General features: G+C 31.6%; 1 protein-coding gene across 2 annotated transcripts in view; it reads left to right on the forward strand.

The window, feature by feature from the left end:
- The window catches only part of LOC121126813 (high-affinity choline transporter 1), a 113,856-nt gene extending 100,732 nt beyond the window's left edge, over positions 1–13,124 (forward strand). For both annotated transcript variants that reach the window (XM_040722166.2, XM_040722167.2), the window contains one exon: positions 12,444–13,124. In XM_040722166.2, coding sequence (XP_040578100.1) covers positions 12,444–12,831 — 388 coding nt within the window. In that variant the 3' untranslated portion in view covers positions 12,832–13,124. The remainder of the gene's footprint in view (positions 1–12,443) is intronic.
- Positions 13,125–27,270: the final 14,146 nt, after the last annotated feature.

Raw genomic sequence — 27,270 nt, forward strand, 5'->3', positions numbered from 1 at the left:
ATCTTTGTGTTTCTTTTCTGATAATCTATATCGTTCCTTATGAACTCACATTCAATCTCTAAAAGTGACTCTCCTTTCTGCTTTGATGAATCACTTTCATATATACAGACAACTTTGTCTTAAACTTCCACAGAAGGTGTTTTTGTGAAAGTTGTGCAGAGAGGGGTTATGATTAGATGAGAGAAGTGACTACCAATCACATTAAAACATCCACTCCTAGATAAAATAATACTTATATGAGTTGTACTCTAGATCTCTCGATAATTCATTTCATAATGTTGACGAAGCAAACGCATGTCACGAGGTTGCGTGTCCAGTTATATCAGGATAAATGCATAAAAATTAAAAAAGTACGTAGAATTTATTATATTTTCCTCACCGGAGCTCTCCTTGAACAATCGAACACGGATTGTACACAGGTAAGCCTGTCACGATAAACCGAACACTAAGTTAATATAGTGGTTGAATCTTTTAAAAAATCATGAATATTTATCTATTTTGTGATGTTTCTTTTGAAGACTTTACCATAGACCTTCCCACTTTAGCTAAAGGAAAAGCTACAAGAGATGAAGATGGGCAGTTAGAATGTTTTGGTTAATAGTGTAAGCCAGAAGATTCTTGGCCCGTTGCTTGGCCCTATCACAATGTATCAGTCTGTGGGCATTGCAGTGAAAGAAGAGGAGTGTGATTTCCAGGTGTAATTTCTAAATTTTATAAACACCTTAGGATTTCCTTCGCACAGTCTTTGTCTAATGGAAAGTTCTGAAATATTTCAGAAATATAGATGATCCAAAGCTCTGCAATGGGACAAGACTTGTAGTGAAGAAACTGATGACACACTTAATCAGGGTAATTCTTCTGAGTGATAATAATAAAGGTGAGGAGGTGCTGATACCAAGAATATACCTGATCAGCTCACCAAATGATGTGGGTGCACTTTCAAAAAGGCTTCAGTTCCTAGTGTGCATGTGTTTTGCCATGCCAATCAACAAGTCAATTAGACAAACACTCCAGATGGTTGTACTTCATCAGAAGCATCCTTGCTTTTTGCTTGGGCAACTATACGTCACTTGCTCAAGAGTGGGAAGTAAAAAAACAACTTTTGTATTGTGCGTACCACATGGAGAGTTTAAGCAGTGCCGGTTTCCAAGGTGCAAAGATGTGTATCATACGACCAAAAATATCGTTTATGTCCAAGCTCTAAAGTAGTCTGTAGCCAAATAATAATACTAATATAAATATACTTAAAGAATACAAACAATCCTATTACCAAATTATTTACATATTATTGTCACAAATTTAACCCAGCCAAGGGCCGGTAATTACTGCAATTAAACTATGTATATACATCTAATTATTCTTTCAGTATTAGACATAGTCTTTTTATATCCAGATTGTTTAACTTCTCGGTCTACTACACATGAACAGTTTTCTTACATAGCCTATTCTTTTCAATTATTAGGTTTAACTATAGATTTATAAACGGGAATTTAGCTTATGAATAAGTTGTTTAAAAGAAGGATTTTTGGCATACGTCGATCATCCTACATGTCAGTAGGTAATCTGCAATACATTTTTATTTATTCAATACAAAGATACTACCCCTACTTACTTTTCAACGACAATCCCTGAAGCTTCTGTATTTTAGATACCAATGGTTGTTGTTAGAGTTGTAAAATCATGTGGACAAATTGAAGAATACAAGTATTAATTTCAGAAAAACAATTGTAAAGATAAATTTTGAAGAGGGGGGATAATTTAATAGTAAATTAATGACGTCTTTTTTTTAAATTCATAATTAAAAAATGACGTTATCTTGCCTTCGAAGAGACTGAATAGTACTGAGTATGTTGATATCCTTGATAATTTTGTCTTTCATGTGGTTATGATGATTATGGTAGAGTTTGAATCTCAAAGCAAGATGAGATTATGCCACCAACAGTCAAAAACACACAAAAAATTTAATTCAATCCCTAGCTTTTTTTTATAAGGATTCTTGTTGTCCTTACATCTATTTCTGCTTTCGACTTTGTTGTTTTGGGAGAGCTTAAAGGGATGCTATCTAAGATAAATTTCATTGCTAAAGTATTATACGATCTGAAGCCCAGCGTAATCAAAACCAACTCCTCCAAATTTGGTCCTAGAGTGGACAGTGTGATTATTTAGAAATTTGCTCCATACTCTACTAATTGGTATTGATCTTGTTGATTTCTAATAATCAATATTTAGTGCCTACCTCTGTGCTGTATACTTTTATTTGAAGTTTGTACATTTTTTAAATAACCTTGTTGAGTTTGAATATAATTAATTGTCAAAACTATGGCAGATATATTTCTTCTTGAATTGTCAAGTCAAGGGTATAAAAAAATTACTTTGGACATTAATAGTATTTTTTTACAATTTGCAAATGGGAGGGCCAAGTTATATACAAATGACGTCCTAGTCACATAATATTACATTTTTACTAAATAGATATTACACTTAATCTAAAAAAGTGGAGAGTCAATGGTCATGATGACACCTTAAATTACCAGTATGTAATATTATATGGATTGCCAATTGCAAAAAGCCACTCCCACTTTTTAGACATATAATATTCATGTCTGATGGCCACTATAGTTCCAACGTAAGTTCATGGTAACATTTACTATTTGAAAAATGTTTGGGAGAAGAACAAAACTGCTCTTGATGAGATGAAAAACTGATGAGATCAAATTAGATTTTAGCTGCAAGCAACTTTAAAAGGAAGGGAAGAACACCAATCAAACTATGTTTTATATGGACATGGACACAAATTTTTCCCAACGTCGATTATCAATTCTACTCTGAGTCCAATTAGTTCTTACACTTATAATTGCCTACCAATCATCATGTTTATTCTTTGTCATTCATAAGCACACGCACTCTTCTAAACTTTATAATTATTTTTATTTATTAAAAAATTATAAACATGAAAACGCTACTGAATTACGACCTAAAAAAATTGCATTTATTTTTTACAACTCTAGTAATTATATTTTTTGACGATATTGGACGATTTTTGTTTTAACGGTAATTTCTCTTTATTCACAACTATTACTTTCAAATTATTTGTAAACATTTCCAATTCTTATCAAATGAAGTATCTTTAGGGAATTTTCTATCATATTTAACTTAATATGTTAAATAAAAAAAAAAAGTAAAAGCTATCCTAGAGTCCCATAATATATACCTAAATAATACATCGGTGTCTTTTTATGTTCCATAATTAATTATGATAAGGGATGTGAAAGGTGTTAAAAATGGCGGTGATTGTAAAAATATAGTAGCTCAGAGACATGACATATCTGCGGGAGGAGATCGCTGTAAGGGGACATTCAAAAATATGAGGACACTATCGGGGAATGGGAACTATGTTTTTCCTTGTTGGGGAGGGGGAAGGTCAATGTAAAAATCATGAATGCATAATATGCTATCTACTTTTAATTACAATTATATACCTATAAATGAAGTAAAAAATAAGATATATAGTTTTAAAAAATATGAAAATATAAGATGGAACTCTTTTAGTAGTTGCAACCTGAACAGTTTGTATTATTTTCCAAAGCTGTTAACATTATTATTTTATTCTTGAAAAGAACATATTAATTTGAAAGAAAAAAAAGTAACACTGAGGATTTGTTGTAGGTTTCTAAGTGTAAGTCCATGCTGGACTCGCCTGAAAATTTAAGATCAACATCCAGTAACTCTTACCTTTATCGTTGCTAGATACGGAGTGGGATATGTGTTTATTTCTTTTTTAGCTGTTTGCCGTTATTGTAATGAAACGTCATGACAGCTAATTTGCTTTCCTCCCAATCATTCTTCTAATTGTCAGGGGATTATGTTAATTTTCGATTTCTTTTTTAACATTCTAGTAGGCCATATTATTTGAATCTATAATAATATACCCATAATAGTGTTTCCTCTTCCATGTTTAAGCTTAATTGTAAATTTAGTATTCATCGGTTACATAAATTCATATGAATTGTAATTAATCTTTGAATATAAAAAGAATATTTTATTTTAAAGGTTCAAGTTCAGCAGAGATATTGATTTAATTATAATTTTTTTATGAAAAAACAAAACGAAAAAACTTAAAGTTCGTATATTGTGTAAAATTATATAACTTTAAAAGTTAAAACAATAACCATACAGTAATTTTCCCATATAGAAAATTTAAAATTATTATATATATATATTTTTTAACTTTCACGTTACCCTTTTTTTAATATAAAGTAAAACAAGTTTTGAAATCAGTATTTAAATTTTTATGTTTTATTTTTTTTATTTTGATATTGAAGTTTTCATTTTATATGCAAAAATAACATAAAAAATACACGAAGGAAGAAGGATTTCGTAAATAATAATATAAATAAAGATTTTAAATTAAAATTATCCCTCTCCTTAATTATTATAAACATATCACGAAGCAAAAAAGTTTAGTAAAAACCGTCAACGTACATAATTCGGAAGACATATACAATATAAAAAAACATAAACGAAGAAGTATAAAATATAAGAAGAAATTCACCATTAAAAGTATTCATCTTTTTTTTTTTATCCAAAGATTTCGGGACATCTAAGTTTTTTCTTAAATTTCCAAAAGTCTCAATAACAATATTCTTAAAATTCCTCGAATATACTACTTTCCAAAACCATGGTGAATGAGGAATATTGTTCAGAGTAGTCCTTTTAAGTGGAAAATAAAATTTACAGTTCAGAAATACCGAACCAGGGTATTTTGAAAGGTCAAGAAGAGTCAGGATAGAAATATGCATCACCGGACTATCTAGGCAGCTGTATTCCTGAAAAAAAATTCTTTACTACGTTTTGATTAATTACATCTATGACATTGTTCGAACTCATACGTTGGTGCTCCATATCATGTATGAAAACGATCATAAGATGTATAGGGGAGTACCCGACACAGTAACTATCCATTCCAAGGGGGATTTTTCGTTTTGTGAATAAAAATCTTCTTGTCCATCTTGGGGATAATACAAGATCGTAGAGCCCACCAACTCTATATTTGTTGGCCTTTTTCGTGAAGGCAGGTACTTCGAATGAAAAAGGCCCTCCAAATACGAATTTACATTATTAATTGCCTTCCCAATTGAAATGGGCAGAAAGTGTGCCTATTTAAGACCAAAACAGCTATTTCAGCATTATACAGTTTGACTCTTGTCAAGAGATTGTATTTCCTCAATTTTCTTTTTATAAGCCAAATTACAGAGTGTTGCCCAATTTATGTAAGTTTCGCCGTATCTTTTTCATTCATTCCAAAAAAAACTTCAACCTTACTTTAGACATTACAATCTAAAATTGTAGTCGAGGAATCTGGCTTCCAAATTACTGCTGGGAGAACCGAATTTTCGATGTCATTAATTATCAAGTCCGACCTTCGGGAATATTTTTTAGAATGACTTCAATTCTTCTAACCAACACTGGAAGACTGTTAACTTCCAGTGTTGGCTTCGACGAAAAATGTGATGTCTTCTGCATAAGTATCGAGTAAATGTTTAGAATTACCTAAGGTAAATTCCAATATCTTCATTGCAGAAACATAAAAAAATTAATTGCCGCAATACATTTCAAAGGAGCTGCGAGACATCCTTACCCACAGCCTCTGTATCGATCTTGATTGTAGATTATCAATTATTGAGTGAGTAAGGCTCTTATTGTATTGAAAAAACTACTTAAGTATTTGCGTTTTAACACTCCAAAGTATATGGCTAGGTTTATTCAAATCTAATACCTTGTGGAAGTTCACCGCATTGATTGCCCATTTTTTATTCTCCTTCAATGAATCAACAGAGGCCCTGATATTTATAGAAATATCAGTTATTTCCCTGATTATTAGATTTAATTTTTTGTGGTTCCCGATTCTTTGACTTAAGAAAGGCTAAATTTGTTTAGAAATTTATCCTACTAAGATTATGTGTATTTCGTTCAAAACGGTCAATGACCTCCAACGACCAAATTGAATGCCTTCTCCTTTCTTAAGGATAAGTATAATTCTACCACGGGTTATAGAAGGAGTAAATTTTCCATACTTCTCCATCGAAATTCACAGTTAAAGGACAATTTTTTTCCTCTTAAACTATCAAAAATATTTTGTGATGTGAACACATGAATCGTGGCATAGCATTTCTTCTTCTGCTACATGTGCCAGAAAACTAATAATAAGTAAAATCTCCAATTACATAATGTTCATCTTCCAAAAGCGACAATGGAAAAGTTTGGAGTTGATTTAACGTCACTTTCTGAATGTTTACGTAAATTATTACTATATACTGGCCATTATTTTTTTTAATGGATCAAAGGAGTTCATTTGAAAGATAAGACAGCTGTTTCAGTTAAAGGCTTTCTATTTAAACTAATTTAATGTCACGCATGTGTGAAAATTCAAAATAATGATGAAGGGAGAAAGTTTGTAAGTTCTGTATCTACAGAGTTACATCTTTAAGGGATCCATCAACTATTAGAAGTGCTTACCACCCACAAGATAACGGTCCGGTGGAGAAGCATAATGGAACGATTATGAATAAACTTCTTACGGTTCTACAAGGAAAACAATAAGGATGGTTGTAATGGGAAACATTGCCATTTGCTCATTGTACAGCTGTACATCGATCTAAAAAGATGACACCATCTTTTCTCATGTATGAGAGACAGCCGATATTACCTGTAGACTTTTCTAATCGTTTATATGGTAGTGACATGCCTGATAATTATTCAAATTTTGTTTATGGGAACAATGAGGAACAAATCAGTGATTTTATTGAAGATAAAGTGACGAAAATGATAGAAATGATGATTAATATTTTGTAAAAGGCATTTGATACAGCATACAATAATATCAAGCTTGCACAGGCAACTTAAAAAACTAAATACGACCTATGACAAGGACTGAGTGATTCTTTCATTTAAGAGGGGCAGCAAATTTTACTGGAAGACATGTACAGAAAGGACAGAAAAGGTAGTAAGACAGCTTTACCTTTTAAGGGCCCCTACTTTATTTTAAAGATTCAATACGACAAAAGTTTTTACCCTGAAAAATAAAAAAGACCAAGCAAAATATATATAATTTAAACCTATTTTTGCTTCACCCAAAAACTGAAATCTGAGAGGAAACAAATAAAATAGAAACAACTGAAGATGAGATACAGGTCAAAAAGATTGAAAACAGGGGGACTTGCAATTACAATCCTGTCAATGCTTATTGCCAAAATGAAGAAACTGTTCAATTACATCTAACTGTTTAGAGTATTCATCATCCAAGAAAAAAAAGGATGTTTACTCATCAAACCTGAAATACTTGAAAGGATGAATGGCGATGGCAATTGTTTCTTTCAGTACGTATTTCACACAAACTCATTCAGGGACAAATGTACCACTTAAAGCTGACCTTGTTTAGTAAATATAAATTAAACCTAAAAAAAAAAATTAATTATTGATTACAAGAGCACATTGTTTGCTATAACTGATGAGTAGTGGTAGCATATTGAAATAAGAAAAACTATTCTTAACCATATGATGACAAAACAGAAGAATTAAAGAATATTGAATAAAATCTTGGTAAAATGGCATTACCAAATGAATGTACAACAGATGTTGAGCTTTTTGCAGCCACTTCTTTGTTAAATACAGACATACGTCCGGGATTGCAGTCAGATGATTAGGCCTCGTTTGGAAAACATATTCTGGATCGTTTAGTTGGCCTGAGTGATTCCAATCATTGAAAAGAAGTTGCTATATATCTACAAAATACCTACAAGAATCATTTCGGTTATATCGAAGGAGTTATGTAAATCATTTAGTTGTTATTGAAATCTCCTGTAACCAATTTCACACATATCACAAATAATGGTACTTAAGATGTATTACGATTGTTAATGTTGGCAACCTCTTAACATTAAGTAGAGAAAGCTATGGGAACGTTCAAACAATAGCCATTATCGATTGCTAAAAATAGAAAATAACGATGTTTATGGGTTTAAAAAAAAAAAAAAAAAAAATTTACAACATAAGAAAGCAGAGTTAATTTTTACACTCCAAATGCATTCATTTCCCTTTTCTTTGATATCATGTTTCAAGTTACTTAAACGAGAGTATCACGATTCACTTTTTGAAATAAAAAATACGATCGTAGATATAACGTATTCTTCTTTCTGCTGATTTCCTCAGTTGAACCTATTGTGATTTAAATCAGCTAACTCTACGTATTATGAATTCAAAAAGAGTAGGCTTCTTCCATAAGTACAGAAATACCGAAATTAAAATAAAACAAAGACAAATTGTTAATTATTATGTTCTTTTCTCCAGTGAACCCCACACATATCATCATCGTAAAGGAGATGTCATCACAAGCAACTCAGCAGCCATGGACACGGTAACGTTAAAGGACTATTCAATACACCCTTTAACTAGCTTCACTATATTTTTCACCCTACATCAATCGTAAAATAGGTGCTGTGAGGTGTCCAAGGGCATAATGCGGAATGTACCATTTCTATCTTCTTCTTTCACCTCGGATTTTTTTATAGAGAGTGATGACATTGCCATCCTATAGCGGAACCAACTTTCTTTGGAGTTCATAAAAGGATTCCTAAAAAGAAGGAAATAAACTATCTTTCGATATGTACGGATGCTTAAAACCCCAAATAAACTTTTTTGAATATATATTAGTTGGTATTTTGACTTCCCTTATATATATATATAAGTATAAATGAACCACATGGCGAATTACTAAGTTATTTCAAATTCTTATTTTGTCTAATGTTTCGATAAAAGGATGTTCATATTGCAAAATGGTTTCAGATACCAAATTCAGTATTCGCATTGAATCCCTCAAAAGATCCTTCCCTCCAAATTGTTATCACAAGTAGTTTTCCTCTATCTGTGAATTTTAATTCTGGATTGGAGTTCTTTAGGTGTTTGCCATTGGAGGTGAGCCCTATAGTTTTTTTTCTCATTAATAATCAATCTAAAATTCCTAAAGTATAAATTTGAGCTAGTAGTTTACTTCAGGTTATCAAAATTCTAGAAAAAAATTAATTGTGATTTGGAAAAGGGTATGTGAAATGGGATCACCTTGTTTATATCCTCTTGTAATTTCAAATCGACACTCATTTGCAGTCATTGGACCAATCCTGGAAGAAAAGTTACTTAGAACGGTGGGAACCATGTTAAGAAAGATAACTGAAAAACCATTCGCCTTAAGTTTAGAGAAAAAAAAATGGGCAAGATTGAATCGAATGTCTTTTCGAAATCAACTAGCAAAGTTACATAATCCTTTCCTTCTCCGATAGATTTATTAATTGCTCTTTGAATGGAGCGTGGAATATCTTCTGCCTTCTATTTTCCTAAAACCCTTTTGTAGGTCAGTGATGAAGATTGGAAGGACTATAATAATTCCAGTAAGAATTTTATGAGAAGTATTAAGGAGTTTAATTGGGCAATTGTTTGAGATCTCAAGTTCATTATTATTTTTAGGTATGAGTGTTAAAACTTCACTCATACCTCATAAATCACTCATGAATTTTGGGACACACCTGAATGTCCAGATAATGTCCAGGCCGCTTCTAGATATAGCGCCAGCTTCTCAGCGAATTTCGTATAAATCTCAAAAGGCAGGCCCGAAGTTCCGATTGACTTGAAGCTTTTTTTTATTGCCCTTAATAGCATAAAACAAAAACAGGTACGGTTTAACACGTTTGGTTGTTTATTGAATTGAAGGTTTCCACTGTACTATTGCTCGAATTGAGCGCTGGAAAATGAAATGATTTAATTTCCCAATTATTTTATTTGCTGAACATCACCAAAGCTGAATACAATTGACAAAAGAATCGATAAAGTAGGAAGGAAATCGGTTATGAAAAATCTATTCATCGATTGCAGAGAGATATGACTACGCTATCGTCTCGCTACATCAATTGCCACCACAAAAAAAAAAGAAGATAAAACGGAGAGGTTCTACTCCTTCAGCAATTATCGCACGGAGTCAATGGTGGAAGGAAATTTCTTGAGATGAATTTTGAATAAAAATGAAAAACAATATTGGTGAAAATTATACTGCTGTCGAACTGTGACCTCAATACCAAGGACATTAGGGCTTCTATCGTTTCGGATAAAAAAATGGATAATCTCATTTTCTTTTTTTTATCTTATGAGTAAGTATGTAAATATTTTATATTTTGCTGCACCTGAGAGAATACCATAAAAATTTGTTTTTATTTAATACAGGGAGTTAGTTAATATTCTAAAATGAACAAAAATCATAAGTTTGTTTATTAAGACAAGAAATTACCATATTGGAAAAAAGTGAAAAAGTGAATAGAATAAGAAATATAAAAATTGATAACGATGATTAACTTTAAAAATAATAAAGGAATTCATGATATCCTTCTGATCTTTTAACTGTGCGGAGTCTGGAGGGAAAATATAACACATCTACTCTACTGAGTTTTCTTGATCTTTCTGATATTATGCTATTGTGTGACACCAGATGCTGCTTGGAGAAACACTTCTGTTTACCTGATTGCTACTTATTCCTCTCTTTATTCAACAAAGATCTCTTAATCTCGAAATGATATGTATCATTATTAATTAAAAAAGAGCCAAATTCAAAACTTTTATGTCGATGTCGACACATAAAACTTCTCAGGGCCAAATTAGACATTTCTTTTGAGGTTATATGCCCATATAGGCCTACTTACGATGAACTGAATTTATTAATACAGCTATTCTAATATTAATAACACACAAACCAACAATTATGACTTGTGATTTTAAAAATAAAACTTAAAGCTGTTAGGGACTCTAATGCCCAGACAAAAAATCCTTATCACGGGGCAACTGTATGACTCTCTTCTTTTTATAACTTCCTATGACTTTTAAGATGCTACAGATATAACAGATAATTATAGTCACACCTTTTCCTCGAACAACAAGCTATACATACCTGTGTCTTCTTAAATGCATATGTTCCTGTTTTAGGATTTCCGAAAGAATCACTCAAATTATATAAATTTAATTGACACTAAACTCTCCTGATCATCAAGGTTTGTATATTAATATGGGTATATCTCTCTGTAAAAGAGTAAAAAATATCATACCATGGAAAGGGAATTTCATCTTACTAAATCAACCTGAAAGCAACAGTAAAATCATTGATATAATAGAAACAGCAAGATGCAATGTCAGAAATAGAAGGGACGTTTTTACTGAAGTTCAGCATATGTTTATACGAATAAAACGAGTATGTCGACAAGTTGGGGCCAGGCAAACTGCAGAACGGCTAAGAAGGAATGATATAATTGGGAATATCCGAAATGAAAATATAACTGAATACAAAAGAAAACATAGCGAAAGGCTGACATATTCAATAATTAAAGCTAAAAAGGAAGACAATTGATGATCTGTCTAAACTAAGATAACAATGTTGTAACATTAAAATAAGATGAATAGAAAAATGTCAATTTTAATCAAAACAGGAGATATGTAATCTGCAAAAAATAAGGTCCTTTTATTTTTCTCTTTACGATTGCTTTGATTATATATTATTGAACACATGTACAAGATGTAGTGTTCGAAATTCCAACTTCTGCGAAAATCAAAGGTCCAATGAAGATCCAAATTTGGACAATGTTTCAGGTGTAACAGATGTGATTGGATAATATAAAGATTTTGGATATATCAATGCAAGTTATATGAACATAGAGGAAATAAGAAGTGTAATAAACAACCAGACAAAACTAAATAAAGTATCAGGAACTTTTGGTTTAGCCTTCAGATTTTATTTAAAAAAACATATTTATCACTTATCTCCTATTTTGTTAAGTTTTTATGAACAGTTATGGTAGTCCGCATAATTCCCTTACTTTGCAACCTATGGAATCATTGTTTAATTTCAAAAATATAATAAGGATACAAAATATATTTAGAATTTGTGTCCAATTACAATGCAGAAGTTTTTGTATATTTCTTTTTTTAAGTAAAAAAGAAGAAAAACTTATTGCTAAAAACACTTAATAAGTCCACCAATTATGCTGGTCTTTCAGTAATTAACATTTTGTGTGATTTGAGGGTGGTTAATCTTTAGTGGATCTGGCAATTTTTACATTTCATATTCCTCATCTGAATTTAGAAAAAAAGCTAGGATGATATAATTATCTCTATACTTGGTTAAAAGTGTATGCACAAGTGCAATCCAAATATAAAATTATTATTTCCTTGGTATACCAAATTATGGCATACCAAGATACGTATTTTAAAATAAAGTAGTTGTTAAAAATTTAAGGACTACTCAATAAATTTGCAGCAAGTTCAGAGTCTAATAAACTATTGTTATAATTTTTGAATGAAGAGTAATTAATTAATAATAAATGTTAAATAAAAATAATTTTTCATAATACTTTCAGATTTCTTTTTGAAAAGGGGCATTTATCAACTCGATGGGACATCTTCAATGTAACTTCTTTATCTCCACCTGATCAAGGAGTAGCAATGTCATCGATAGATACAAAAGTATTTTCTGATGAGGCTCCATCTGGCTCTGGATTGATAAATATTGACAATTCTTTGCCCATAAGGAAACCAGATCCTCCACTTCGAGAAATTCGTCGCCAAATATCATTTACAGGAGGATCTGGAATTGGTTCAATAAAAAAAAAGCTAAATACCCAAGCTTCTATTGAATCGAATAAAACTGGAGCATATATAGAAGAGAATATTGTATCTGATATTGATGATAAAAAAATCATAAGGAAAGAAAGTTTCAAGAGTATAAAAAGGAAATTAAAGAGATAAAATATAATTTAAGGGAGGAGGTGAAAGAAGTAAAAGCAGAATTAATAGAAAAAGCAAAGAATATTCCAGATGGCCACAGAGGTTCTATTGCTGTTGTTATTGAAAAACCTTCATATAAACCCATCGAACAACAAACAAAACTTTAAATTTGTAGAAATTGACTAAAATTCCATTTAGTACAAAGTTTTCAATCCATCTTTATCATATGATTTCAATTTACTAAGTTATATCCTTTTTAACAATTATGTTATAAATATAAACTATTTGAAATAAATTCTTAATAGTTATCAACACATGTTTTGTACATAGGACCAATTATTAATTAATATTTTAGCAGCTAAGATTAGAAGGTACTTAAAATATATCATCGCTTGACTATACAAAGGTATAAAGGCTTCAACAGTCTGACTGTTGCAATGACTGGCAAGCAGTATGACCACAAACAGTCAAGGGCATTTACCGTTTTCAAAAAGTTGTCATTTTACAAAAATAATATATTTGAGATTAATTGAGTTTATTATTGACTGAATTATTAAAAGTGTTGAATACATCTTTTTGAATAGTAATTTTGATTTTTCTGTATTAATTTTTTTCAATATTTTTCAATAATTTTAGCTTACTTTTACCCACCAATCAAAATGTATGCTTTTAGGTATTGTTTAATGTGCTTATCAACGACATTGACCAAGCCAATTGCAAAATTTAGACGTGAAAATTGCAACAATCATCTTGACGGCAAACAGCACCGGCAACATCATCAAGACCTTTGCCAAGAATAAGTCCGTGAATCCATCCACAGTGTTCAAGACAGGCCAGTCCTTGATAATGGTTGAAAGGCCCCTTTTGACTCAATGTAATTAAGAACTCAGTCTAAATGGTTGATGATATCTACTCTTGAACCATATACAAAATGGTTTTTAAATTATCTTCTTCTCCAATGAGAAGTCCTTTATTATAGAGTCTGTATACAATTCACAAAATTTGTCAGGAGTCTACTTGAGGAGCTACTTTACCTATATTAGGAAAGTTCCAAGAGCAACCCCGCCAATGTGGTTTCCAACTGAGTACAGGTGCACTAGTGCCGATTAAAGATACTCTAAGGAAAGAGGTGACAGACTTTCTAATGGAACAAATAATATCACCTTAAATAATGATAGTATATAAAGTTGTCTATTTGCGTTAGGAACATCTTTTGACTCGAGCTTTGATAGGAATGGGATTTTTTTTTGATAAATATTAAAGTTTTATTCTCCTTGCATTCTGCAAATATGCCCTATCCCTTGAAATTTTTTGATAGAGGCTGTGTGAAAATATTTTATAAGATTAATTATTCATTTAACCAGCATGTCGCCTTTTTTCTTAGAGTATCTTTGGTGCCAACTATTTTGGCTATCTTAAAGACCAAGGTAACAAATCTTATATAGGTATGAATGGCATAAAAAAATAAGGAATAACTCCGGTAAATCATCATACTTTTCCAGCATGACAGAGCTACTCCTCACACCTTCGAAACAGTTTAAGTCTAGATGAAGGTATCTGGTCGAAGAAAATGTGACCGCCCTGAGAGTCTCCGTTATATTAACTATATAGACTTCAGCATATTGTGGCTCATTAAGAAGAAGACCTGCCAATTTTGCACATAATTGTCCATTAACTGAAGACCTCCATTAACAAGGAATAGAGGGTCATGAATTAGAAGGGCTGCCATGTTTGGTCTGATAAATTATAGATTGAGATTACACTGGGAAAATGGTTGTTGCGTGAGTTCTTTCTTTTTTCTTGTTAATATTAATCATTTACTTATAACTATTGCAATTATATTTCCTCATAAAGACTATAGTTTGACATTTACCTTAGTTTAATATTGAACAAAAATTCATGTTATTAGTCAAATGCATAAAAAAAAAAGGTCATCTCTGCCTGGATTATAATTAACGGAATCTACGTCTATCAATTTTTCCTAGGAGTTCATATTTTTCTATTTGGATATCCTAGCCACACATCTTGTAATGATTTCTTCATGTTATCTTCAAGGAATCTCGTCTCTGTGTGCCTCATTCGATGTATCTAATCTTTTCTAATGGAAGGCTAGTTTATTATGCTGAAGCCCCTTCCCATCCAGATCTGGGATAGGGTTTTCTGACCTCGTAAATCATTTCTTTTATGATCAAAAATATACGAATTCCTCCAAATCTTCTACAAAATAATTGTATATTGCTATAAGAACTCATAAATTCCATAAAAAGACCCAATAATCGACTAATAATCGAAGTGAAGAACAGAACAAGTTCTCATCTTCCATTCCCTCCTTCTTCATTGAAATTCTTAAGCCTTCTTCGTCTTAAGTCAACTATGTTTTATCTCTTTCTCTAAGAAAAATATTTCATTGATAAGAATTTTCCAGTTTCCTTGATCTATATAACACAGAATTAACTTATCTCTATCACATTGATAACAATTCAATTTATTTGGTGGAGTTTTTGATGTATAATCTATATGGATAGTTATAAAACCTGGACCCCTGATTTATTTATTAATTTTGTGCCTCATTTGTTATTGGAAAACGAGTGGAAGATGACTCTAGACTCCAAATGATAATGTGCCTTTCTTTTTCTATCGTTTTTTATGGTCTATTCTGCTAATAAATATATATACTTTTGTGTAAAAATGTATAATTTCTTATTGTATATGTATAATGTCAATCATCATTTGTTGAATCTATTTGTTGTATTGTATATTAATAACTTCTATATCTTTTCGTTTGTCCATTTTAATTAGTTTGATCCTCAGCATATAACTTATATTAAAATTTAAAATTAACTAAGACGAACCCGCATTATACATTTTAATTCATATGATTTTATTAATGCTTTAAATAACTCCAGAATTTAGTAAAACTTGTCGATGGACATCATAAATACTAAAATTAACTTACTAATCTTCTTCTTTCCCTTTTTTTATTCGTATTCGTATAAAAACTTTGAGACACGGGGAATCGATCTTATTTCATGAAAATATCAACTTATTAGCATAAGAAAAAAAAAACTTGCCCTCCAGAGCCTAGGAATCTGGTGTGATCAAAATGAAACGTACGTAGATAACTAAGAATTCTGAACAACTTTTATTTTATGCCTAAAGTCTGTATCTGTCTCTTACAACTAAAAGAGAATAAACTTACAACTATAATATTTTTATAATCAGTATAATTGTTTTTTTTAGTTGTATTCTTAAATTTCCCATTCTTATTTAACTTACTATTCCAAAAATACGACATAATACATAAATGAATTATCTTAATAATGCTTTCTATTTCATTGTAACGATAAAGACGTATAAGTATTTTTGTTGTATTTGAAGTATGATAGGATGAAGATGGATTTTATTTCAACTCATAATTAGTATATTTATTTTTGTCTACAAAAGCCTCATTATATTTTGTATATATATTTTACACTTGTGGCTAATAATTTGTTGAATCTGTTTGTAATATTTAATATTATATCATATTAATATTTGTTACCAAATATTGGTTTGATTTTCTGTGTATAACTTCTATCAAAATTTATACATTAATATTATTATTTCATACCTGAGAAGAGAATAGTTATATTAATTGATATAAGTATTAAGTAGTTATGTGTGATATACACGACTTGTCTCGAAACTCTGAGATCTTGGTCTCAAGGAAAAAATGCTAAGCTCAAATTTGGTGTGCCGATGATTTAGAGAGAACCAACAAACCACCTAGATGATTGCTACTTCTACCTTGTAAATGTTAAAGGATTCAATAAACAGAACAAGCGATAAATGACATACCCGAGCATCTCCTCTGCAATACGGCCAGTTCCTCATTCGGACGAAATAAATGTACATGTTTTCACCAAGTTAGCAGATATTGATGATGAAGCACATACTTCAGTCGATGATGATGATGAAGAAGATACAGATGCAAATTATACACCATTGGGTTCATTGTTTGGCCAAACTTTTATATATAGTCAACCAGAATTGAATGACCTGATTCGAGATTTGAATTTACCTAGACAATCTTCTGAGTTGTTGGCTTCCTGACTGCAAGAGCGAAACATGCTTGCTCAGGGGACAAGTGTCACATTTTATCCTAACAGAGATGTAGAATTGAGGAAGTTTTTTGATTCCCACAATCACTTTGTATACTGCAGTGACATTGAAGGGCTTCTTGAGGCTATGGGATTATCTGTGTATCATTCAAGTGAGTGGAGACTCTTTATTGATAGCTCAAAAAGAAGTTTAAAGTGTGTTTTACTTCACAATGGAAACATATATGGATGTATCCCTATTAGACACTCAGTCTCCATCAATGAGGAGTATGAGAACATCAAAATAGTACTTGAACGATTTAAATATCTCGATCACCAGTGGTTAATTTGTGTACTTTTAAAAATGGTGAACTTCCTTGCGGGTCAAGAAGGAGGTTACACAAAATCCCTTGTTTCCTTACCTACTGGGACAGTAGAGCTGACAAGGATCACTGGGTTAGAATGAAATGGCCATCAAGGCATTTGTTGATACCTGGAGAGAAGAATGTCTTTAATGAACAACTAGTTGATCGAAAAACATCCTCCTTCCACCATTGCACATCAAACTCGGTATTATGATACAGTTTGTAAAAGCTCTTGATCACAATGGTGATTGCTTTTAATACATATGTTCAACCTTTCCGAGTCTTAGTGATGCAAACAAAAAAGCAGGGATATTCGACGGATCCCAGACCAGAACATTACTCAGGGACATACATTTTATTGAGAGGATGACCACTGTCGAATCTCCAGCATGGACTGCATTTAATAATGTGGTTCAGGGTTTTCTTGGGAACAAGAAAAACGTCAATTACCAAGAGATTGTGGATGAACTCCTCCTTAGTCTACGAGAGCTCGGGAGCCGAATAAGCATAAAACTGCACTACTTACATGGCCACCTGGACACGTTTCCAGACAACCTAGCGACGAATAAGGTGAGAGGTTCCATCAAGACATTAAAGTCATGGAAGACAGATATTAAGGTTGTTGGGACTCGCATATGATGACTGATTACTGCTGGAGTTTGATGAGGGATCATTCAGATGCTCTACATAAGAGGGCGTCATCAAAAAGGAATTGTACCCCAAAAATGAACTAATATGTTTCCCTACAAACAAAAATACACTGTTCCTGCATCTACTAGTTTGATATAACATTCTATGTTTGTAATAATATTGAATTTTGTCAAATATGTGTAAGTACTGTCATGTTTTGTATTTTTTTATTTTTGTATGTTTAAACAAAATTAGATTGTTGTGTCTTGTATCGGAAAATAAAATAAAAATTTTTAATCAACCTATAATTTCAAAACCTCATGTGATAACCAACAACTAGTGACGCATTGAAATCAGCAGCCAATATGCAAATAAAATCACAAAAAACAAAAATAAGTTATTATTTTTCTCTCGTAAATTAAAGATTTTTACTACGTGTTGTAGTATTTTTTTATCACTTCGTTATCAAAAAAATTAGTGTGATAGGAAAAAGTAATGAAAGATTTGTAATCAACAGCCAAAATGGAGTTAGATTCACTTTAAAACCCCCATGCAAGAAAAATTGTGTTCCCCAGTTTTATTGCTATTTAATATTCCATTAAAATTCAAAAGTTGGTTGGATTTTAAGAAAGGGAGAACTCAATTAATCTACAAATGCATCTACCTCTAATGTTTACACAAAGTTATTGTTTATAACTTTTTGTAACTCCAACAGTCCCAAACAGACTCTCATCCCAAAAGAGTACTCTATTATATTTCCAAATAGCTCTTTAATTTTCTCTGCCAATAAATCAGGACATATTCTTAATCTTTTCAAATTGAAAAAATGGAACTACCTCAAAACTGTGTCTATCCTTAGTCCACCTACACCCATTTACGATATAGTGCGTCCATAAAGCTCCGAATAATGAAAGAGCAGGATTGGCTAAATATCAACTCTTCTCATAATTTGTAAATTTGTTCACAAATACTATTTGAGAAAGAAATAAAACATTTGATTACATTGTGTATATAGTTTTGTTTTCGTTTCTGTTCTAGGCATGTGATGCACAAGTAGAAACTTCAACTCCGAAAAATGAAGCTGAGCTTACATATCTAATATCTTTGCATTTTTTTATTATTTATAATTCTCGAGATGCTAATTGTTATGTCTGATATCTTTATAAATTTTTGAATAATGTCAAAAGCAGTTTCAAAAGATTGAAGCAATTTGTCTATGGATTTTGTCGTAAAAATTGTGAGATCATCTGGAGACAATAACTCCTTTATTTTGTCTGAGTTAATGGTGTCCCAAAGAGCATGGATGGCTATAATACAAAATAACAGGGAAAGTAAATCTCCTAACCTTGTCCTTGGAGTATGGGAAACCTGACCGTATAATCTAACAATTATATTTTTGATGAATAACTGTGCTGTACCGTAGACACCATTTCCACAAGCCCATGGAAACCCCATCCCTTTTAATTTGCTTCATGATATACTTACGGCTTATCGAGTTGAAAGCTTTTTCAAAATCTAAGGGCAGTGTAGTGTAGCCCTAGATGGCATCAAGTATTCGATGGTGTACTGGATGGAACGTGAGATATATTGCCAACAAATATGTTTTCACGAACCCTTTCTGCTCTTCAGGAATGAGGAGAGAGAGAAACCTCACAGAAACATGCTCTATAATCAAAGTTCAGTTCGTATATCGCATATAATGTACTTTTCCCAAGAAAGTATAAATCAACCAATTCAAAGTTTCTGTACTTTTTTTTTTCTACATCAATTGCATGTCTTATGCCTATTAGAACTATTTCCTGGGTCGATTTCGAAGGTTATGGATAATAATTTATGTGCAGGATACCTAGTTTGTGAATAACTATCACCCCTGTATCGTAGTATAGGCAGTCACTCTCTCTTGGAGATTAGTGATCCTTAGTGTTTCCTTTGAGTCTGGAAAATTCCCAGTCATCTGACTTAAAAAGTTCGGGACGATCAATCAACTTTGAATCTTTGTGTTTCTTTTCTGATAATCTATATCGTTCCTTATGAACTCACATTCAATCTCTAAAAGTGACTCTCCTTTCTGCTTTGATGAATCACTTTCATATATACAGACAACTTTGTCTTAAACTTCCACAGAAGGTGTTTTTGTGAAAGTTGTGCAGAGAGGGGTTATGATTAGATGAGAGAAGTGACTACCAATCACATTAAAACATCTACTCCTAGATAAAATAATACTTATATGAGTTGTACTCTAGATCTCTCGATAATTCATTTCATAATGTTGACGAAGCAAACGCATGTCACGAGGTTGCGTGTCCAGTTATATCAGGATAAATGCATAAAAATTAAAAAAGTACGTAGAATTTATTATATTTTCCTCACCGGAGCTCTCCTTGAACAATCGAACACGGATTGTACACAGGTAAGCCTGTCACGATAAACCGAACACTAAGTTAATATAGTGGTTGAATCTTTTAAAAAATCATGAATATTTATCTATTTTGTGATGTTTCTTTTGAAGACTTTACCATAGACCTTCCCACTTTAGCTAAAGGAAAAGCTACAAGAGATGAAGATGGGCAGTTAGAATGTTTTGGTTAATAGTGTAAGCCAGAAGATTCTTGGCCCGTTGCTTGGCCCTATCACAATGTATCAGTCTGTGGGCATTGCAGTGAAAGAAGAGGAGTGTGATTTCCAGGTGTAATTTCTAAATTTTATAAACACCTTAGGATTTCCTTCGCACAGTCTTTGTCTAATGGAAAGTTCTGAAATATTTCAGAAATATAGATGATCCAAAGCTCTGCAATGGGACAAGACTTGTAGTGAAGAAACTGATGACACACTTAATCAGGGTAATTCTTCTGAGTGATAATAATAAAGGTGAGGAGGTGCTGATACCAAGAATATACCTGATCAGCTCACCAAATGATGTGGGTGCACTTTCAAAAAGGCTTCAGTTCCTAGTGTGCATGTGTTTTGCCATGCCAATCAACAAGTCAATTAGACAAACACTCCAGATGGTTGTACTTCATCAGAAGCATCCTTGCTTTTTGCTTGGGCAACTATACGTCACTTGCTCAAGAGTGGGAAGTAAAAAAAACAACTTTTTGTATTGTGCGTACCACATGGAGAGTTTAAGCAGTGCCGGTTTCCAAGGTGCAAAGATGTGTATCATACGACCAAAAATATCGTTTATGTCCAAGCTCTAAAGTAGTCTGTAGCCAAATAATAATACTAATATAAATATACTTAAAGAATACAAACAATCCTATTACCAAATTATTTACATATTATTGTCACAAATTTAACCCAGCCAAGGGCCGGTAATTACTGCAATTAAACTATGTATATACATCTAATTATTCTTTCAGTATTAGACATAGTCTTTTTATATCCAGATTGTTTAACTTCTCGGTCTACTACACATGAACAGTTTTCTTACATAGCCTATTCTTTTCAATTATTAGGTTTAACTATAGATTTATAAACGGGAATTTAGCTTATGAATAAGTTGTTTAAAAGAAGGATTTTTGGCATACGTCGATCATCCTACATGTCAGTAGGTAATCTGCAATACATTTTTATTTATTCAATACAAAGATACTACCCCTACTTACTTTTCAACGACAATCCCTGAAGCTTCTGTATTTTAGATACCAATGGTTGTTGTTAGAGTTGTAAAATCATGTGGACAAATTGAAGAATACAAGTATTAATTTCAGAAAAACAATTGTAAAGATAAATTTTGAAGAGGGGGGGGGATAATTTAATAGTAAATTAATGACGTCTTTTTTTTTTAAATTCATAATTAAAAAATGACGTTATCTTGCCTTCGAAGAGACTGAATAGTACTGAGTATGTTGATATCCTTGATAATTTTGTCTTTCATGTGGTTATGATGATTATGGTAGAGTTTGAATCTCAAAGCAAGATGAGATTATGCCACCAACAGTCAAAAACACACAAAAATTTTAATTCAATCCCTAGCTTTTTTTTATAAGGATTCTTGTTGTCCTTACATCTATTTCTGCTTTCGACTTTGTTGTTTTGGGAGAGCTTAAAGGGATGCTATCTAAGATAAATTTCATTGCTAAAGTATTATACGATCTGAAGCCCAGCGTAATCAAAACCAACTCCTCCAAATTTGGTCCTAGAGTGGACAGTGTGATTATTTAGAAATTTGCTCCATACTCTACTAATTGGTATTGATCTTGTTGATTTCTAATAATCAATATTTAGTGCCTACCTCTGTGCTGTATACTTTTATTTGAAGTTTGTACATTTTTTAAATAACCTTGTTGAGTTTGAATATAATTAATTGTCAAAACTATGGCAGATATATTTCTTCTTGAATTGTCAAGTCAAGGGTATAAAAAAATTACTTTGGACATTAATAGTATTTTTTTTACAATTTGCAAATGGGAGGGCCAAGTTATATACAAATGACGTCCTAGTCACATAATATTACATTTTTACTAAATAGATATTACACTTAATCTAAAAAAGTGGAGAGTCAATGGTCATGATGACACCTTAAATTACCAGTATGTAATATTATATGGATTGCCAATTGCAAAAAGCCACTCCCACTTTTTAGACATATAATATTCATGTCTGATGGCCACTATAGTTCCAACGTAAGTTCATGGTAACATTTACTATTTGAAAAATGTTTGGGAGAAGAACAAAACTGCTCTTGATGAGATGAAAAACTGATGAGATCAAATTAGATTTTAGCTGCAAGCAACTTTAAAAGGAAGGGAAGAACACCAATCAAACTATGTTTTATATGGACATGGACACAAATTTTTCCCAACGTCGATTATCAATTCTACTCTGAGTCCAATTAGTTCTTACACTTATAATTGCCTACCAATCATCATGTTTATTCTTTGTCATTCATAAGCACACGCACTCTTCTAAACTTTATAATTATTTTTATTTATTAAAAAATTATAAACATGAAAAACGCTACTCGAATTACGACCTAAAAAAAATTGCATTTATTTTTTACAACTCTAGTAATTATATTTTTTTGACGATATTGGACGATTTTTGTTTTAACGGTAATTTCTCTTTATTCACAACTATTACTTTCAAATTATTTGTAAACATTTCCAATTCTTATCAAATGAAGTATCTTTAGGGAATTTTCTATCATATTTAACTTAATATGTTAAATAAAAAAAAGTAAAAGCTATCCTAGAGTCCCATAATATATACCTAAATAATACATCGGTGTCTTTTTATGTTCCATAATTAATTATGATAAGGGATGTGAAAGGTGTTAAAAATGGCGGTGATTGTAAAAATATAGTAGCTCAGAGACATGACATATCTGCGGGAGGAGATCGCTGTAAGGGGACATTCAAAAAATATGAGGACACTATCGGGGAATGGGAACTATGTTTTTCCTTGTTGGGGAGGGGGAAGGTCAATGTAAAAATCATGAATGCATAATATGCTATCTACTTTTAATTACAATTATATACCTATAAATGAAGTAAAAAATAAGATATATAGTTTTAAAAAATATGAAAATATAAGATGGAACTCTTTTAGTAGTTGCAACCTGAACAGTTTGTATTATTTTCCAAAGCTGTTAACATTATTATTTTATTCTTGAAAAAGAACATATTAATTTGAAAGAAAAAAAGTAACACTGAGGATTTGTTGTAGGTTTCTAAGTGTAAGTCCATGCTGGACTCGCCTGAAAATTTAAGATCAACATCCAGTAACTCTTACCTTTATCGTTGCTAGATACGGAGTGGGATATGTGTTTATTTCTTTTTTAGCTGTTTGCCGTTATTGTAATGAAACGTCATGACAGCTAATTTGCTTTCCTCCCAATCATTCTTCTAATTGTCAGGGGATTATGTTAATTTTCGATTTCTTTTTTAACATTCTAGTAGGCCATATTATTTGAATCTATAATAATATACCCATAATAGTGTTTCCTCTTCCATGTTTAAGCTTAATTGTAAATTTAGTATTCATCGGTTACATAAATTCATATGAATTGTAATTAATCTTTGAATATAAAAAGAATATTTTATTTTAAAGGTTCAAGTTCAGCAGAGATATTGATTTAATTATAATTTTTTTATGAAAAAACAAAACGAAAAAACTTAAAGTTCGTATATTGTGTAAAATTATATAACTTTAAAAGTTAAAACAATAACCATACAGTAATTTTCCCATATAGAAAATTTAAAATTATTATATATATATATTTTTTAACTTTCACGTTACCCTTTTTTTTAATATAAAGTAAAACAAGTTTTGAAATCAGTATTTAAATTTTTATGTTTTATTTTTTTTATTTTGATATTGAAGTTTTCATTTTATATGCAAAAATAACATAAAAAATACACGAAGGAAGAAGGATTTCGTAAATAATAATATAAATAAAGATTTTAAATTAAAATTATCCCTCTCCTTAATTATTATAAACATATCACGAAGCAAAAAAAGTTTAGTAAAAACCGTCAACGTACATAATTCGGAAGACATATACAATATAAAAAAACATAAACGAAGAAGTATAAAATATAAGAAGAAATTCACCATTAAAAGTATTCATCTTTTTTTTTTTATCCAAAGATTTCGGGACATCTAAGTTTTTTCTTAAATTTCCAAAAGTCTCAATAACAATATTCTTAAAATTCCTCGAATATACTACTTTCCAAAACCATGGTGAATGAGGAATATTGTTCAGAGTAGTCCTTTTAAGTGGAAAATAAAATTTACAGTTCAGAAATACCGAACCAGGGTATTTTGAAAGGTCAAGAAGAGTCAGGATAGAAATATGCATCACCGGACTATCTAGGCAGCTGTATTCCTGAAAAAAAATTCTTTACTACGTTTTGATTAATTACATCTATGGCATTGTTCGAACTCATACGTTGGTGCTCCATATCATGTATGAAAACGATCATAAGATGTATAGGGGAGTACCCGACACAGTAACTATCCATTCCAAGGGGGATTTTTCGTTTTGTGAATAAAAATCTTCTTGTCCATCTTGGGGATAATACAAGATCGTAGAGCCCACCAACTCTATATTTGTTGGCCTTTTTCGTGAAGGCAGGTACTTCGAATGAAAAAGGCACTCCAAATACGAATTTACATTATTAATTGCCTTCCCAATTGAAATGGGCAGAAAGTGTGCCTATTTAAGACCAAAACAGCTATTTCAGCATTATACAGTTTGACTCTTGTCAAGAGATTGTATTTCCTCAATTTTCTTTTTTATAAGCCAAATTACAGAGTGTTGCCCAATTTATGTAAGTTTCGCCGTATCTTTTTCATTCATTCCAAAAAAAACTTCAACCTTACTTTAGACATTACAATCTAAAATTGTAGTCGAGGAATCTGGCTTCCAAATTACTGCTGGGAGAACCGAATTTTCGATGTCATTAATTATCAAGTCCGACCTTCGGGAATATTTTTTAGAATGACTTCAATTCTTCTAACCAACACTGGAAGACTGTTAACTTCCAGTGTTGGCTTCGACGAAAAATGTGATGTCTTCTGCATAAGTATCGAGTAAATGTTTAGAATTACCTAAGGTAAATTCCAATATCTTCATTGCAGAAACATAAAAAAAAATTAATTGCCGCAATACATTTCAAAGGAGCTGCGAGACATCCTTACCCACAGCCTCTGTATCGATCTTGATTGTAGATTATCAATTATTGAGTGAGTAAGGCTCTTATTGTATTGAAAAAACTACTTAAGTATTTGCGTTTTAACACTCCAAAGTATATGGCTAGGTTTATTCAAATCTAATACCTTGTGGAAGTTCACCGCATTGATTGCCCATTTTTTTATTCTCCTTCAATGAATCAACAGAGGCCCTGATATTTATAGAAATATCAGTTATTTCCCTGATTATTAGATTTAATTTTTTGTGGTTCCCGATTCTTTGACTTAAGAAAGGCTAAATTTGTTTAGAAATTTATCCTACTAAGATTATGTGTATTTCGTTCAAAACGGTCAATGACCTCCAACGACCAAATTGAATGCCTTCTCCTTTCTTAAGGATAAGTATAATTCTACCACGGGTTATAGAAGGAGTAAATTTTCCATACTTCTCCATCGAAATTCACAGTTAAAGGACAATTTTTTTCCTCTTAAACTATCAAAAATATTTTGTGATGTGAACACATGAATCGTGGCATAGCATTTCTTCTTCTGCTACATGTGCCAGAAAACTAATAATAAGTAAAATCTCCAATTACATAATGTTCATCTTCCAAAAGCGACAATGGAAAAGTTTGGAGTTGATTTAACGTCACTTTCTGAATGTTTACGTAAATTATTACTATATACTGGCTATTATTTTTTTTAATGGATCAAAGGAGTTCATTTGAAAGATAAGACAGCTGTTTCAGTTAAAGGCTTTCTATTTAAACTAATTTAATGTCACGCATGTGTGAAAATTCAAAATAATGATGAAGGGAGAAAGTTTGTAAGTTCTGTATCTACAGAGTTACATCTTTAAGGGATCCATCAACTATTAGAAGTGCTTACCACCCACAAGATAACAGTCCGGTGGAGAAGCATAATGGAACGATTATGAATAAACTTCTTACGGTTCTACAAGGAAAACAATAAGGATGGTTGTAATGGGAAACATTGCCATTTGCTCATTGTACAGCTGTACATCGATCTAAAAAGATGACACCATCTTTTCTCATGTATGAGAGACAGCCGATATTACCTGTAGACTTTTCTAATCGTTTATATGGTAGTGACATGCCTGATAATTATTCAAATTTTGTTTATGGGAACAATGAGGAACAAATCAGTGATTTTATTGAAGATAAAGTGACGAAAATGATAGAAATGATTATTAATATTTTGTAAAAGGCATTTGATACAGCATACAATAATATCAAGCTTGCACAGGCAACTTAAAAACTAAATACGACCTATGACAAGGACTGAGTGATTCTTTCATTTAAGAGGGGCAGCAAATTTTACTGGAAGACATGTACAGAAAGGACAGAAAAGGTAGTAAGACAGCTTTACCTTTTAAGGGCCCCTACTTTATTTTAAAGATTCAATACGACAAAAGTTTTTACCCTGAAAAATAAAAAAGACCAAGCAAAATATATATAATTTAAACCTATTTTTTGCTTCACCCAAAAACTGAAATCTGAGAGGAAACAAATAAAATAGAAACAACTGAAGATGAGATACAGGTCAAAAAGATTGAAAACAGGGGGACTTGCAATTACAATCCTGTCAATGCTTATTGCCAAAATGAAGAAACTGTTCAATTACATCTAACTGTTTAGAGTATTCATCATCCAAGAAAAAAAAGGATGTTTACTCATCAAACCTGAAATACTTGAAAGGATGAATGGCGATGGCAATTGTTTCTTTCAGTA

The sequence above is a fragment of the Lepeophtheirus salmonis genome, chromosome 12 (assembly GCF_016086655.4).
Source record: "Lepeophtheirus salmonis chromosome 12, UVic_Lsal_1.4, whole genome shotgun sequence".
NCBI classification, from domain to species: Eukaryota; Metazoa; Arthropoda; class Copepoda; order Siphonostomatoida; family Caligidae; genus Lepeophtheirus; species Lepeophtheirus salmonis.